We start from the raw sequence: 18,207 nt of genomic DNA on the forward strand, positions 1-18,207 counted from the left end.
ATACCGTAGCCAAATCTGCTGGCCAACTATCTATTATTATTCAATAATAAATATTATTATTATTCTGAGTCAAGTCTCAGGCTGGGTTAAACTCCAGATTGAAGTGATCAATCAAACCTTACCACTGTTTAACAGTCTGTATTTGAGCAGTGAATACATATTCTTTAATTGTTTGTGTGTTTGTTTTTTCAGATGAAGAGAACATAAAGGATGAGATGGATGCAAAGCATAATGACGACAAGTCTTCATTTGTTTTTTGTCTTTTTTATCTAATGTTTAAGACTGACACTTTGATGTGAACAGCAGCAACAAGGCACAGGTATCCTCATCATCTGCCAACGAGCAGGTACTCCAGGTGACAGCCGCCCAGATAAAAAAAGTATTTTGACAGCGTCAACCCACGCAAGGCTGCTGGGCCTGACGACATCCCTGGGCGTGTGGTGAAGGGGTGTGCTGAGCAGCTCAAAGATATCTTTGCAGATATCTTTAACAAGGTGTGGGGCCCACCTGCCTGAAAAGCGCCACCATCATTCCTGTGCCTAAAAAGCCAAATCCGAACTGCTTAAATGACTTCCGTCCCGTGGCTCTTACACCCATAGCCATGAAATGTTTTGAGCGGCTTGTCCTGCAGCACATCAAGGGCCATCTCCCTGCAGATTTAGACCCGCTGCAGTTTGCATACAGAGCTAACCGCTCAACTGAAGACGCCATCTCCACTGCACTTCATCTCACCTTGTCACACCTGGAGGAAAAAAAACACCTATGCCAGGCTCCTGAACTGCACTTTGTTTGGATAAACGCATGACTGTATTGCACTTGCACTTAACATTCTGTGCTGCTATTCTGCATAAGCTGCTACTCTCCACTGCACTTTAATATTCTGTGCCCAAGCTCCTCTTATATGTCTATATGCTTTAGATCATATTTTATGTATTTTTATCCTATTTATTTACTTGTTTTATACTGACACTAGCTGGGGAACAATATTTCATTTTTGTGTGTACGGAAGAACACATGACAATGACAATAAAGTAAATCTTGAATCTTTTATTTCAACTCTTTCTTCCACACCCACAGAGCCATTGCCTCCAAATGGAACTGATGTCAAAATGGAACTGAACCAATCAAGTCCCAAAGAAATATTTAGCAACAACCAGGCAGAGTTGAAGTGTATCATTACTGGACAAGACCCGAATGTTGTAAATCAAATTCAAATCACTTGGCAAATCAATGGATCCCCTGTGACCAACACCATCCCAACAACACAGTCGGGAGTCAGCACAATGACTCTTACCCTCACTGAGTGGTACAAAGTCAACAACGTGCGCTGTTCTGCCAGGAAAGACGATATGACACTAGCTAGTCAGGTTCTGACTTTCCGCAAAGGAGGTATGTTACTGAGTGTCTTTGATGGAGACAGATTAGTAGAACAGTGACCTGTAAGTCATGGGGAGACAGCCAATTTACACAAACATGTCATAATCGATGTATAGCAAATGTAAAAGCCTAAATATTAAGTATCTCTTTCAGATCGGAGCGAGCCAAAAGTAACAGTCCACATCCTCCCAGATGAGGACATCATCGATGAGGTCACTCTGGTGTGTCTGGTCTCCAGTCGGATGCAGCAGGATTACTACATTGCCTGGTCAGAACATATTGGAACAAACCCCCCCATCTATACTGATGGCATTAACTTCCCCCCAGAGAAGACCAAACAAGGCTACTCAGTTGCAAGTATTTACACCGCCACCAAAGAAAAGTGGAACAACTTCATCATGTTCTCCTGCAACGTATGGCCTGGTAGTGGCGACAAGCCTATTAAATCCAGAGATGTGTCTAAGGCCCTGAGAAACTCATTTGAATGTGATAAATAGTAGATTCAGCTTTAAATGTGGCAGTTTGTGCTAATGTGTTGTTCTGTCTCTGTGTGTACTCTCTGCCATGAGAACCTGTCTTTGTGATTGTAATTTACTATTGTTTGTCATATTGTGTTTCAATCTGTCTACGTCACATTGTCTAACAGCTTGAGAAGTGTGCTGACTGTTTCAAATAAATGTTGCATGGAGACCCTTTTTGTTGTTGATATCTTACAGTAGTACTGTATAATACTACACTGCTCCACTGGATTAGGATCCACACTTTATATGTGATCAAAGTGAATAATGCTTGATTTCAGTTCCTGAGCACAATTCAAGAGAGAAAAATGTCTTCTGTGCATTGGTGTAAATCTGATCTAACAGTAGGGGGGGCAATAAACATACAATTTCTGAAGAGCAATTTTTAAAGGGGACACAAATAATACAGCCACAATTATACTCGTAGAGGACATGTGTTCACAGAGGAAAGCCTTAATACTATCATTAGTGTAGCATGGAGACTGTACCATTATCCTTCTTTTCATTGTTTCTCTTGATTCAATAAAAAAGATGACTAAATTGACCGAAATATTCTTCTTTAAAACCATGTATTTATTTTGAAGTTGTTTATAATCAAGCCACAAAAATACCTTAAAACATAATGACTTATTTTGAAAAAATGTCCCCATATAAAAGAAATACAATGCTTTTGTACACTTGTTAAATTAGCTGATCATAATGTAAATTAGTGAGCCACTGGTACAGCTCATCTGCTCACCCTGACAGCCACACACCTCCAAAAATATGAATTAAGCTCAGCACACTTACCTGAGACTCTACACCTGACTGTCCCTGGTCTCCCTGAGACTCTACCCCTGACTGTCCCTGGTTTCCCTGAGACTCTCCACCTGACTGTCCCTGGTCTCCCTGAGACTCTCCACCTGACTGTCCCTGGTCTCCCTGAGACTCTACACCTGACTGTCCCTGGTCTCCCTGAGACTCTACCCCTGACTGTCCCTGGTCTCCCTGAGACTCTCCACCTGACTGTCCCTGGTCTCCCTGAGACTCTACACCTGACTGTCCCTGGTCTCCCTGAGACTCTCCACCTGACTGTCCCTGGTCTCCCTGAGACTCACCACCTGACTGTCCCTGTTCTCCCTGAGACTCTACCCCTGACTGTCCCTGGTCTCCCTGAGACTCTCCACCTGACTATCCCTGGTCTCCCTGTTCCTCAGGTCTTTCTATCTCCTTTGCCTGTGCAGAGTGATATTAGTATTTCCATAAGCACCCATTCTTATAAAGATGTTACCAAATTGTCTTGATATGAGGACTTATTGTACTTACTTGGCGTTTTGGTGTAGGCCTACTGAAAAAATATCTTATGTCTGTTTTTCTTTTCTCTGTCATGTCAACACAAATCTTTAACGCCAGATGTCTAAATATGAGTTAGTTTCATAGGTTCACCACGCGGTCATATTATAATCATAAAATGATCTTGCATCCTTCACTTAAATATTAGGTTTCATCTGGGACAGAGGATATGTATTTAACTGATCAGCCACTTAACTTCATATTGAGCAAAACACAACTGTAGATCTTCAATATTAACCCTAATATCAGTTCACACACATAACGTTAGGCTTATCGCCGTGGTAACGTTAGTTGTAGTGGGTGCATTTCTATCCAACAAGCTATAAGCTAGGTAACGTTACATTATATTACACTAACATAGCGAACTTTTTTGTCATGACTAATTCATTAATTACTCAGCATAATTTCTATTTGAGAAAAGAAAAACTTAATCCGATGTTTAATGTGAATAAAACAGCCTTGGACCGCCTACTAACTTACTACATTCCTGTCACTACCGATGTGACTGAGTCTACTAGCGCAGATCCTACAGCATGCAGTGGACCAAACCACTGTGAGGCAAGGGAGGGGGGACTCAAAATGTTTCTAAACTTAAAAAGCATTTTTTGGGGTTTGTATTGTTTTACTGCTTACACAGATATTTTAAGTATACATCATTATGTTATTTACAATACACAGCATTGTTTTAATGATATTTCTAGGGGGGGACAACCCTTAGATGGGGTGCTGACCCCCCTGGGATTTACGCCCTTGCTTATGTGCTATCTTATTAAAAACCTCTCTCTCTCTCTCTCTCTCTCTCTCTCTCTCTCTCTCTCTCTCTCTCTCTCTCTTTCTCTCACACACACACACACACACACACACACACACACACACACACACACACACACACACATACACACACACACACACACACACACACACACACAAACACACACACACACACACACACACACACACACACACACACACACACACACACACACACACACACACACACACACACAAACCTAACTGCCTATGCCTTCCTTTACTCCAGATTCAAAACTGAGTTTTGCTCTGAGCTGTACAGATGATGCCTTGGAGGAGGAAGAGTACAGCAGTCTTTGGTCCACAGTCTTCTCCTTCATAATCCTCTTCATATCCTCTCTTCTCTATAGCATGCTATTCAGCCTGGTCAAGGTAAACATGCAGGCTTCCTCTTAGTTGTACTAAAGACTAAAGACTGAATGTAATACAGAATTTATACATTACAGTTTGACCAGGTACTTTACAAGTTAAAGCCCAGTCATGTAAATAAAACTCAAGCACATAAAGGAAAGGATATTTTTGACCTACTCATCTTTGAACAGTTTTTTACGGAGCCCCGGAGGTGACATGGAGGAAAAAAAAGCCTAGCTGCTGCGCCGGTCCCCCGGTCATGTCCGCCAGACTCACCTTAAGAAACCTGTGATTTAAATTTCAGCAGCCTGTGAGCGTCCGCTCTGCTCAATCCTGGTACTGGTTCTCCCGGGCTTCCCTTCCTTCCAGCGGGCCCAGCAGTGCGGCCTGGGGCTCCAGCTGCGTGGTGTCAGCAGGCAGTGAGCTCCACCGCCAGTCCCTGCTGATCCAGATGGGACCGGACAAAGACACAGTGGTGATCGGGAGGATCTTCCACGTAGTCCAGGACGACCTGTACGTCGATTTTGGCGGAAAGTTCCATTGCCTTTGCCGGTGGCAGGCGGACGGAGAGGAGCTATTGCGGTGCGGGGCTGCAGAGTCCGTTTGCGACTGCAGGATCTGGAGCTCACTGCCTGCTTCCTGGGGACGTACGTTTTGCTGTATGCACCACATTGACTGCTGCTGTATAAGAGCGCTGTGGAAATCTTTTTCCTAAACTTAACAAGTGGTTTTGGTGCCCAAACTTAACTGTGGATGCCACATTAAGCTCACTTGTTGTTGGCTAAACTTAACTGCCACGGCCCCAAGGACCATCATCTCGTGTGCCCTGTAGCCGGTTCCCAGTAACCTTTTGTCAGCTAAACCATAGATTGTATAATAATAATGGACAAACTGTCTAGGCCTAAAAAAATGAAGCCAACGCAGAAGTGCCTTAAACCTGCATTCTATCTACTTAAGGGAGTAACTCAAGGGAAAGTTTGCCGGATTTCTGTACTGCCTTACATGCAGATGGATGGCGGCAGTTGCCTACGCAGAGGTCCACGTTTACCTGCTGGTAAATCTCCACTGGATGACTCACTTCAGAAGGGTGTGAAATCAGCAACTTTCCCTCTTTAGCGTTTAGCTTAGCGCAGCGCCCTTGCAACAATAAAAAACACTGGCTTGGCCGGGTCATCCTTCCCCGCTTACCCTCTCGTCAAAAATCGTCACATCGGTTGCAAAAAACACAGATGTTAACGCCCGTGTCTCCAAACTCGAGGCTTCAAAACGGCAGTCCATAAACTAATGGGTGACATCACAGATGGTACGTCCCCTATTATATATGTCTATGGGCTAAACTCAACTAGCAACAGCCGCTGATACGAGCGACAGCTCACAGAGCTCTGTAGCAGGTGTCTCGCCTAATTTCATAGGATATCATAGTGTGCATACATTTTGTACGATATCCTACGAACCCATTCATTAGAATGCGTTGCATGAATACATGTTCCAACATTGATGATTAGGAAGTTATTGATTAATTCTTTTGAAAACTTTTAGTATCCTTAAAATGTATTATTGAAGTGTAGTATTGATTTTCATTGACACATAAATAACATATTGCACTGTTGTAGAAATAGATATTCTGTATGTGGCTTTGAATTTCATAGTTTGACTATAAATCTTCACTTTTCATGTTTGGTCATTTTGTTGATCATATTTGCTTTCATCTTTAATTCAATAAATGTAATATACAATAAATCAAATTTGGACAGCCACATTATTAAATTAAAGAGAGAATGAATATGAGTGATTGTGATGTGCTTGTGATAAACATGGAAAGCTTTTGAGGAATTTGTTGTCATTAAGCGTCACAACACAGGGCTCTATGAACATCTAAAATAATAACACATCAAGTCAACATAACGGAAACTTCTGTTAGTAGTTAAGCTTTGAAGGTTTTTCAGTTTCTAAACATATAATCTTTGGAGAGTCACTTCCCGCTCTCTCTGCACCTTTGGGACCACAGCTGTGATAGTGAAACTTTGTGGAAACCGTCAGAGCTACAAATAAACTTCCTCGAAACAAGACACCCATCTTTCTGTGAACATTTGCATATCAGCATGTGTCCAGGCGTGAAGCGGCTAACACGCATACAGCAGAGATATCAAATACACAGAATTTCATAAGCTCATCAAACAATATAACAGCAAATGCAAGACATGCAGAGTACAGAAATACCAGATACAGTACAAATATATTTGTGTACCTATTTTGTTTAGCTGTATGGTGCACAGTTGTTATTTCACATATAGTTTCATATGGGTGTTCTTATTGATCTAGAACATGGCAACACACAGCAGAAGGAGCTGGAGAATCCCACAGATTGACCTGCACAACCTCTGAGTTTATATTCAGTAGCTACAGGATGCACTGGATCAGACAGGCTCCTGGAAAAGGACTGGAGTGGCTGTGATTATCCACAGTAGCATCAACTACTCTCAGTCAGTTCAAGGCCAGTTTACCATCTCCAGAGACAACAGCAGACAGCAGCTGTATCTGCAGATGAACAGTCTGAAGACTGAAGATTCTGCTGTTTATTATTGTGCTCGACACCCACAGTGACTGGAGTTGGTTGAGCAGCTGTACAAAAATCCTACAGTATTCTTACTGGGCTGATGAAGCCAAATAATGAAAATGACATATGAATGTAATATGTATATCATATATTTTATATAGTTTACAAGTTTTTTTCCCTAAATTTCACATTATGTATCATTTTTAGATAATAAATGACCCTTTGTCTCTTCATTATATTACATCCTGTTTTCCTGAGAAATATTATTACTCAACATTAAACACAACACAATAAAAATCACTTGTTGGTAAAATTGCCAAAACGATCTGGTTGCTTAAATTAATCTACTTCAACTCCTGCAGTAAGAAACATTTCTTGTCTTTCCTCATCCTCCCTGGGCTGATAAACTCTGCACTGTCTCACATGACTAATGTCCTCAGGTCAAGTCATTCAAAATGAGACAACACAGACATCTGAGTATGATTGTTGTATGACTGGCTTTTAAGAATTCTGAATTAAAACAAGTACAAATCATGCTGCATGATATTTGATATATGATTTTATTTCTGACATAACCGACACATATGAAGGTAAAATATGTTGTTTATTACAGAAGAGTAACTTGTAAATGGATGAACTACAATAGTTCTCATCTTTGTTAAAGGATTTAGTTTTTTGCATTTTGTCACGTTTCAGTTCCTGATCAGCTGTTTTCCTCTAAAAGGCTCCAAGTTTCTCTGTATGTCTGTTTCTTTAAACATCTGCAAACACTGAAACCATTACACGTCTTTTATTAAAAGCTGCAAAATGTATTACTATTCACATGATTCTGGCTGCTGTCAATGTATTTATGTTTGCAGCAAATACAGTCAGTAAGCAAATACATGAAAAAATAAATGCAGGTAGCAGCTACTACACAGCTTGGATCAGACAGCGTGCAGTCAGTTTCTCAAAAGTCAGTTTCTCTTTCATAACATTGTTATTTCTTCTCATTAACAATCTAAAATGTGTTTGTCAGAGAACCAATTTCCAATTACAATTCCACCACTACTCCTAGTCTTGTCAAGAGAACCATCTGGAAGGGCTTTCAAACTGAACTTGCCATTCAAAACTCTTTTCTTTATCCATTTCTGCTCAAGGGTTGTTTCTGCTAGCCACCCACAACATTACTGTGCATCACTTCCTGGTTTCCCAAAACTAAAGAGCGTCCTGAGGCCCAAATCACAAAACACGCATGCATTAATCCTACATCAAAAACAACTGGTGGTGTTAAAAGCGTTTGCGTTAACTCTTTATTATGGCGTTAATTTTGACAGCCCTAGTTTAAATACTTGGAGGTTTCAATCACTGATACATCATTGTCTGTACTCCCACAAGAAGAATTAGACTTTTAGAAATTGTTTAACATTAATTTACCTTATTTAAGTGATTATGTAGAAATGCAGCTGAATTTTCTTCAAAAGTTGATTTCATTTTGCTAATTTAAAAATAAATTTGCACATAAGCTTTATTCACATGAAAAACAGCAATTTGATCAAAAATAACTTTAGGAGACATGAGATGTTGTTTACCTATCTCAAGCCGACAAGGTGATTTACCTACTACAGGGCGTTCATCGTTCGACTGATCGTGACTGTCTTCCCAAGATGGCGATTGCCTTTATACCCAAAGGTAATGTAATGTCTTTATAAACTATCTTTTTAATAAACTGTCTGTACACTTACAAAGTTCTCAATGCTTCGCTTTACATGTAGGGACCCTGATTATGCAACCGTTGAAGTGTGGTGCTATTTTGACCCTTGTTAGTGGTATAAAATAGCGATTTAATTTTACTCTACCAATGCCCCGAATGCCTAGCGTTAAGCTAATCAGCGGTTCGTGCTAGCTTGTTTCAAGCTACATACACATTTGATTACCATGAAAACATATCACAGAGAAAGGTTGACTCGGTACACATGTGTTATTAACCCCTAGGTTCATTTTGCGCCGGAATTGTCCTTTAATTAACGTCCGTTACATTCAAGCCATTGCCAAATGTGTTGATACAAAGCTAATTAAGACTATCAGCTCCACACAACTCTCTCTGTATTTCTCAGTATGGCTATGTTCAGAATCTGGTGTTGTCCGGCGACTTTCGCGCCCAGAAAATCAAGCAAAGATAATTACCTCTTCTGAAGAGTCTATCATGCTTTTTAATCCTCCGTGTCCTCCTCGGCGTGATCACGGAAGGCTTGTATCATGTGGATGCGCTGTAAGTTTTGTTGTCATTAATTAAATTTCATCATGGGGGAGACAGAAACTGTGCACTATAGTTTTAAACATGCAAATAAACATAACAAATTTTACAACAGGATACTTATTGATTCTTAAAGAAAACCCTCAAATAAATATTGTTTTTTCCTTTATGTCAGTATGATTTAAAGACCTGTGTCTTTAGCACATACATTCCACTAAAACAGAAAGAAAATGTACTGTGCTGGCCACAGAAACTAACTCAGGAGACAAATTAACTAATTTCCAATATTTAAGCACCAACTCACTACCCATGCCCCATCAGTTGCCCCCGGGTCTCGGTCATGGCGCATCAATAAATGTAGATATACTGTACATGAACCCTAAATCAACCATACAAAACTAAAACCCAGATAACATAAATGCACACCCAAAACATTAACAGAACATTATTAAAACACACTAATAACTAGGACAGAAACAGTTCAGAATTTTTTTTTCCCCATGAGCCTTTGCATCGCTTCAGCGCAGAGAAGTTCAAATGACCCACCCCTCCCATACAGGAACTTAACATCTTTAGTTTTCTCTGCTTGATACGATCTGTGCACTGCATACTTAAGCGGATTAAAACAACTAATGTGATTTAGTAATAAATATGTTTTTTAACAAAACATGAAAGTATAAGTAGTGACCACTAATTTTGTTTAATTACAACTACATCCAGGTTTACAGTGTAGTACAATGACTTCTATTCCAGCAGTTGAGTCTGGATGTGATGAAGGCATGGTTTAGAGTTTCAGCAGCAGAGGAGAGAGATGACAGAAACACGCTATGTTAAACAGTTGGAGATGTGAATTGGAATTAAAGAAGTCAGTGTCAAAGATTACTCCAGTGGTTTGGTTGATGGTGTCAAAAGCAGCATTGAGGTCAACAAGGATGAGAATGCTGAGATGACCAGAATCTGAGGAGAGGAGGATGTCATGATAAATAAATAATAAAATAAAATAAAAAAACAATATTATTATTACTATTATTATTTTAGTATTATATTTTATTGTATTATTATTATTATTATTATTATTATTATTATTATTATTATATTAAAATATTTTTTTTGAACAATGAGCAGTGAGACGAAAAAAGATCACAGTATGTCATAATAGTTACTCACACACTGCTCGTAAATGATATCTCTGGATCACACATTTATTTTTAGGGGCAAATGTGAGTGAAATACTTGCAATGTAAAGCTCTGCCTGTATGTGTATATATATATATATATTTTTTATGTATTGTATGCAGGATGTTTACAGTAAAATACATTGTTTCCAGGCCTTCAATGTTTCATTTCGTCATTTTGTCTTAATTGTTCTGTTCTTAAAATAATCACACATCAAGCAGCAGGTAAAGTACATCTATGATGTTCCCTTTTAAACCTGTAGAGGGAGGTCTATGCAAACTCTTCCTTCTTTATAAACACACCAACAGCAGCTGTAGAATCATTTGAGGCAGAACAACTGACAGTTTCATATATATCAGAAAGACTTTGATCAGACATCAGTTCATTACAGAGTTTGATGGGAAATATGATTGTCTGGGGTTTATTTTTTGTAGTTGCTATTAATGGTGAGGAAATCATTTTTGCAGTTACAAAGTAAAGCAATTTTTTTTTAAATGCTTAATATTTTCAAGTGTGATGGATGATGATCATTTCTTTCCTTACAGGAGTTTGGAGTGAGATCAAACTGGACCAGTCTCCCTCTCAGGTGAAAAGACCTGGAGAGACAGTGAAGATGTCATGTATCATATCTGGTTATAGCATGACAAGCAACTATATTCACTGGATACGACAGAGACCAGGAGAAGCTCTGGAGTGGATTGGGAGAATAAGCCCATATAGAAACACTCCGAGCTATGCCAGCTCCTTTCAAAGCCGTTTCAGTTTTACTCAAGATGTTCCCAGCAGCACTCAGTACCTCGAGGTCCAGAGCCTGACAGCAGCAGATTCTGCTGTTTACTTCTGTGCTCGAGAAGACACAGTGACTGAAGACAGTGGAGCAGCTGCACAAAAACCTCAACAGATATGTTTAGTGATCATAATAACATCTGGGTTTTCTAATCAGCATCACATGTGTTTATATTTTAGACAAATTAAATATATTATACACATTGTCTGCAAATATTTACTGTGTTTACACAATTTGTGTGTGGCTGACCAGCAAAAAATAGTATTTTGGATAAAATAGTATTTTGTTCTTCCTTCCTAAAACATTATGGGCTTTTAGATTTTGTTTTATTTTTTTAAAGTGAAACAAGCTGTAGTAGCTTTGGGTGAGTTGATAATATGGGTGTATCCCACATACTGCATAAACATACTATTACAATAGATTTTTAAGAATCAAAGACAATTTACTAATTTCATGTAATCATTCATTATCCAATTACTTCAATGCTGTGGCAACTTTAAATCAATGCTACCACTTCTCATGTTTTGTAGAAGGAGCAAAGTCTTCAGTTTGTTGGGAAATATTAACACTTTAAAACTGCAACAAATAGTTACCAGTTTATTGGGCTTATCTCTTTAATATAATGCAATCCAGTATGACCAAATAGAGAAGATCCAATATTTTTTTATAATGACTAGAATGTAGTTTATAATGATCTGGTGTACAAAAATGTACCTGAATAATTTGTACCTGTATTGTGCCTGTACAACAAAAGGTACAATTCTGCACTACCTTCTCAGCATTGCTCGATAAAAACCAAAGATTAGCTGTTTAGAGCATTCAATCACCCCCTGTCAGTTGCTGATATATATATTGACATGATTTCTGCTTCTCTGACAGGAACATGGCTGGGATCTTAATATAAGACATATTCAATTTAATTGAAACATGTCAGACAAGCATTACTTGTTTTGACTTAGAGAAAAAAAAAATAAACATTCACTTTTCATTCATCCATCAACTATACACTCTTATTATTGGGGGTCATGGTGGCTGGAGCCAATCCCAGGTGACATTGGGGCGAGAGCCGGCGTACATCGTGGACAAGTCGGCAATCAATCACAGGGCTCATTTACATTACATTTTCACAAAACAAAAACTGAATGCCAAGCCTAATCTAGTGGTATCCTCCCTGTGAGGAGGAGTCAATGTAAATCTCAGATATCTTCCACCTCTACTTATCTGAGTACAGAGAGGAGGACAGAGAACAGTGGACACACAGTTTAACATGATGGACTATAGGACAGGACTGCTGCTTTTAACTCTCTGCTGGGCAGGTGAAGATTTTCACTGATCTTGATTTGACATTCCCATTTGTATTACTGACATATTTCACATGAAGATTTTCTCTGATCTTTGTACCAAGGTAATGCATGACATGCTTATAGTTTTTGGTTTGACAGGTGTTGATGGTCAGAGTCTGACAGAATCTGAACCAGCGATTAAAAGACCTGGAGAATCCCACAGATTGACCTGTACAACATCTGGATTGTCATTCAGTAGCTACTATATGGCCTGGATCAGACAGGCTCCTGGAAAAGGACTGGAGTGGGTTGCTACTATCACTCATACCAGTAGCAACATGTACTACTCTCAGTCAGTTCAAGGCCGGTTTACCATCTCCAGAGACAACAGCAGAGAGCAGCTGTATCTGCAGATGAACAGTCTGAAGACTGAAGATTCTGCTGTTTATTATTGTGCTCGAGACCCACAGTGACTGGAGTTGGTTGAGCAGCTGTACAAAATGGCTGGTGGAGCAAAGTTTGAAGTATTTTTTATAACATTTATATATTTTAATGTTTATATTACATTTTTGTTGTTTTCAGGTTGTTAAGTTGTTTTATATTCTGTAATCTAATTTTCATATACAGTATGTTTTTATAATACATTAATAATCCTCCCTGCATTATACACATTTCAGAAAACACGTTAAAAACACATAAAAGATCTCTTTTTGATACAAGGTCCAAAGACAGCCCAACAATCTGGTTGCCGAAATTAAACTTCTACAAATACTTTACATTTCTACAAATTAAGACACAATTATGTCTGTAAATGATATGATGTAGAATCTATGAGAATGAAAAATAATGTTACTGTTTCTTTTATAAAATCACTAGAGGACAGTCAGTGTCTAGTTTCTCTCTCCTCTGTTACTAAAAGGAGAAACTCAGATCTGCTGTTCTCATTGATCTTAACTGACTGATACTCAAACTCTAACATAAATCATATTGCTCTGTAATAAAAATCAATAGGTAAATAAGAATATGTCACTCTTTCCTTCATGTACTGTCGTTTCATTAAAATCATTTCTCTTAGAGAAAACAGCTGAAAGTGGAGATGAGTGATGACAGCATTTTACGTTATTGTTTACATACAAAGTGAATTTACTTGTATCGTGTATGGAGATAACTATTTCATATAAAATGATAATTATTGTTGAAAGAATAATAATATAGTCATTAAGGAACTGTTGTTCTGTTTTAACTGCAGAGAAATGTCTAGAATATAGGTGGAGACAATATTGACAGTTTAATGCCATAAAGTTATCTGTATTTGGATATGAAGAAAACAAAATACAGGCATATTTTCACTCTGCAGATATAATAACACTAAACAGAGTCTTCTATGCTCCAGTTAGACCAACATTGATGCTTCATATGTGTACATTTTTTGCAAAGAGACTTTAAATATGATGTAAGATTATTAAAAAAGAGGCACACAATGACCGCAGCAGATGATTTTGTGGTTTTAGACTTTCTGTTTTACTTTTTACCGACCAATGTCATGATGAACAACTGACTGAGTCTCAGTTTTATTGAGACTATTGGTGTCTAAATGTGTTTTCCTCTGTGTTATGAGGTTTGTCGAGAATGAGAACATTTATTTTAAGATATTGTGTGACATAATAATCACATACTGTAATGCAGACTGTAAAACTGGGTAGCACTTTTCGTCATTCAGTAATTACACATTTGAGTGATAAAAATGACACAAAGTTTCCCAAGTATCCTTTCTTGGGTCTCTACATGCTCACACTACTTAGATTCTGTAAAGCAACAGATTATCTTAACATATCATATGTGGACACACATTTTTACATAACCATTAATTACTGCATTGAAGAAATCAATTATTTGATAAGCAACACCTACATTAAGACAATCACAAAATCAGCCAACTATCACGTTAACAGAATAGTTAATAGAAATGTTGTGATTTCATGAGAGTCAGATGGGAAGATCAATTCTTATATGTTTATTACATATTACATTTCCTTTCCTGTAGTAAATTAGATGGTTACAATAGTCTTGATTACGTGTTACAGGACAGTTCATCCTTCTTTTGTAGCCTGTCAATGTCCTTCTCTATGCAAAGTAAACTTCCTCACAGTCTACTATAAAGACTTGATATCATGCTGTCAGTTGCAGCAGAAGAAGAGAAGCTCCCATCAGATCACCTTCAACATCAACATGTTCTCTGTAGCTCTGCTGCTGCTGCTGGCTGCTGGATCCTGTGAGGAGCTTTCAGTGGATTTACACTAATACACACATTAGAAACACTGAATAGTCTGATGAATGATGGAGATAATGTTGATTTGTGTTTCCACAGGTGTGAACAGTATTGATCTCATCCAGACAGACTCAATGGTTGTGCAGCCTGGACAGTCTCTGACCATCAGCTGTCAGGTCTCTGGTTATTCTTTGACTGATAACAGCTATGCAACAGGTTGGATCAGACAGAGTGAAGGAAAACCAATGGACTGGATTTCCCATCGGTGGGGTGGAGGAGACTTTTACCAAAATAATGCTCTGAAGAACAAGTTCCTTTACCACACACACACGTCTTCTAGCTCAGTGACATTAACAGGAGTGAATCTGCAGCCTGAGGACACAGCTGTGTATTACTGTGTGCGTGTAAGCTACACAGTGATGCAAACCACCAACAGACCTACACAAATACCCAATTCAATTCAATTCAATTCAATTCAATTTTATTTATAGTATCAAATCATAACAAGAGTTATCTCGAGACACTTTACAGATAGAGTAGGTCTAGACCAAACTCTGTAGTTTACGAAGCCCCAACTATTACAGTGGTTGCCTCAAGAGCAAGCATTAGCAGTAGCTATTGCGACAGTGGCAAGGAAAAACTCCCTTTTTTGTTAGGAAGAAACCTCGGACAGACCCAGACTCTTGGTAGGCGGTGTCTGACGGCACCAGTTGGGGGAGTGGTGAATGGTGGCAATAATAGTCATAATAAAGATAGTGAAACAGTGATCACAATGGTAGTCGTAGTAGTTCATGTCTTAGTAGGGCACAGCAGGGCGTTACGGGGTGTAGTGTGGCACAGCAACCTGGGTGGAAGTGGTTGGACGCGGCAGGACGCAGTCGGACACTGCGGGGAATCGCAGAGCGTAGCAGGGTGTAGTAAGTCCATAGCGTCAGCTGCACCCAGGACCCCGGTGTAGGTGCCACCCAATTCCAAGGCAATGTTCTGGGTGAAGAAGAAGCAAAGGGACTCCGGGGAGAAAACTCCCCAGAGATAGGTTAGTAACAGGCATTTCTGGGACTAAGATGCACACAAAAGGAGACAAGTGAAAAGAGAGAAGAGGGAGTAGCTCATAGTGTCCTTGGTAGGAGCTTCCCACAGCAGTCTAGAGTTATAATAGCATAACTAAGAGAGGCAGGCTAAAGAGAGGGGCCCTGGACCGGGCTCGTACTCTCCCCTGCCGGAACGGGCTTGTACTTCCTGCCTCCCTCTACTCTACTCTACTATGCTGCAACTCCTCACTCCCTAACTATAAGCTTTATCAAAGATGATGGTTTTCAGTTTATTCTTAAATGTGGCGACGGTGTCAGCCCCCCGAACCCAAGTTGGGAGCTGGTTCCACAGGAGAGGAGCCTGATAGCTGAAGGCTCTGGCTCCCATTCTACTTTTAGAGACTCTAGGAACCACAAGTAGCTCTGAGTTCTGGGAGCGTAGTGCTCTAGTGGGACAATAAGGTACTAAGAGCTCTTCTATGTATGATGGTGCTTGACCATTTAGTGCTTTGTAGGTCAGGAGAAGGATTTTAAATTCAATCCTGGATTTTACAGGAAGCCAATGCAGAGAAGCTAATACAGGAGAAATGTGATCTCTTTTGTTAGTTCTTGTCAGAACACGTGCTGCAGCATTCTGGATCAGCTGGAGGGTCTTGAGGGACTTATTTGAGCAGCCTGATAGTAAAGAATTACAGTAGTCCAGCCGGGAAGTAACAAATGCATGGACTAGTTTTTCAGCATCGTTTTGCGAGAGGATGTTCCTGATTTTGGCAATGTTACGAAGATGGAAAAAGGCTGTTCTAGAGGTTTGTTTTAAGTGGGCGTTAAAGGATAGATCCTGGTCAAAAATGATTCCTAGATTTCTGACAGTAGTGCTGGAGGCCAGGGCAATACCATCTAGGGTAGCTATATCTTTAGATAATGAAGTTCGGTGGTGCTTGGGTCCCAGCACAATAACTTCCGTTTTGTTTGAGTTTAACATCAGGAAATTGTGGGTCATCCAGGATTTTATGTCTTTAATGCACGCTTGAAGTTTAGCTAACTGACCGCTTTCGTCGAGCTTAATTGACAGATATAATTGGGTGTTGTCTGCGTAACAGTGAAAGTTAATTGAGTGTTTCCTAATAATATTGCCTAGAGGAAGCATATATAAAGAGAATAGAATTGGTCCAAGCACTGAGCCTTGAGGAACGCCATGGCTAACTTTAGCGTATTTGGATGGTTTATCATTAATATTAACAAATTGGGATCGCTCAGAGAAGTAGGACTTAAACCAGCTTAGTGCGATTCCTTTAATGCCAACTAAATATTCCAGTCTCTGTAAGAGGATGGTATGGTCAATAGTGTCGAATGCAGCACTAAGATCTAATAAGACAAGTATGGAGACAAGTCCTTTGTCAGCAGCAGTTAGAAGGTCGTTAGTGATTTTCACCAGTGCCGTCTCTGTGCTATGATGCATTCTAAATCCTGACTGAAAGTCTTCAAATAGACTATTTCTATGCAGAAAGTCACACAATTGATTAGCGACTACCTTCTCAAGGATTTTGGAGAGAAATGGGAGGTTTGATATAGGTCTATAGTTGGCTAAGACCTCAGGGTCGAGGGTGGGTTTTTTCAGAATAGGTTTTATCACAGCTACTTTAAAAGACTGCGGTACGTGACCCGTTAATAAGGACATATTGATCGTATCTAGTAATGTGGTATTGACCATGGGTAGTGCTTCTTTAAGTAGCCTCGTTGGAATGGGGTCTAAGAGACAGGTAGTTGGCTTAGCTGAAGAGACCTTTAACATTAATTGTTGGAGGTCTAAAGGATAAAAGCTGTCTAAATAAGTATCAGGTCTTATCGTTCTTTCTAGCCCTCCTGCGCCCAATGGTGAGCCGTTAGAAGCTGTGGGCAGAAGGTGATGAATTTTTTCTCTAATTGTTATAATTTTATCATTAAAAAAGGTCATGAAGTCATCACTGCTCAGAGCTATAGGAATAGATGGCTCAACAGAGCTATGACTCTTTGTCAGCCTGGCTACAGTGCTGAAAAGAATTATTATTATTATTTTCTTCTATTAGTATTGAGTAGTAGTCTGATCTGGCATTTCTGAGGGCCCTCCTATAATTTTTTAGACTATCTTGCCAATCCACACGAGATTCTTCCAGTTTGGTGGAACGCCATTTACTTTCGTGAGATTTGCTTTAATTTACGAGTTTGGGAGTTATACCAAGGTGCTAATTTCCTTTCCTTCATCATCTTCTTTTTGAGAGGAGCAACAGAGTCTAAAGTAGTCCGTAGGCAGGCCGTAGCAGCGTCTACAAAGTTATCAAGTTGGGAGGGACTAAAGTTAACATAACGGTCCTCTGTTATATTAAGGCATGACATTGAGTTAAGTGCTGTTGGAATATCTTCCTTAAATTTAGCTATAGCACTGTCAGATAAGCATCTAGTGTAGAAACTTTTATTTAATTTTGTATAGTCTGGTAGTAGGA

At 39.4% G+C, this 18,207-nt stretch overlaps 1 protein-coding gene, 1 long non-coding RNA gene and 2 gene segments (V, D, J or C); 3 read left to right on the plus strand and 1 right to left on the minus strand.

Moving 5' to 3' along the window:
• Window positions 1-1,066: 1,066 nt before the first annotated feature.
• Window positions 1,067-2,068, plus strand: LOC118494089. The segment is given in 2 exon segments: window positions 1,067-1,389; window positions 1,531-2,068. Coding segments are annotated over 2 exon segments (624 nt in total).
• An 8,620-nt stretch (window positions 2,069-10,688) lies between these two features.
• Window positions 10,689-11,342, plus strand: LOC118494098. Its single transcript, XR_004896154.1, has 2 exons — window positions 10,689-10,803; window positions 10,903-11,342. It is a non-coding gene; the product is annotated as an uncharacterized LOC118494098 (long non-coding RNA).
• A 3,286-nt stretch (window positions 11,343-14,628) lies between these two features.
• On the plus strand, window positions 14,629-15,130 carry LOC116065222 (the record flags this gene model as incomplete). The annotated part of the segment is given in 2 exon segments: window positions 14,629-14,699; window positions 14,796-15,130. Coding segments are annotated over 2 exon segments (378 nt in total), but the record flags the coding sequence as incomplete, so codon positions are not given.
• Window positions 15,131-15,980: 850 nt separating this feature from the next.
• LOC118494096 lies at window positions 15,981-16,877 on the minus strand (the record flags this gene model as incomplete). The annotated part of the gene is made up of 1 exon (XM_035996570.1): window positions 15,981-16,877. A coding segment is annotated over one exon (897 nt), but the record flags the coding sequence as incomplete, so codon positions are not given.
• Window positions 16,878-18,207: the final 1,330 nt, after the last annotated feature.

This window comes from Sander lucioperca, chromosome 21, assembly GCF_008315115.2.
Source record: "Sander lucioperca isolate FBNREF2018 chromosome 21, SLUC_FBN_1.2, whole genome shotgun sequence".
Taxonomy (NCBI): domain Eukaryota; kingdom Metazoa; phylum Chordata; class Actinopteri; order Perciformes; family Percidae; genus Sander; species Sander lucioperca.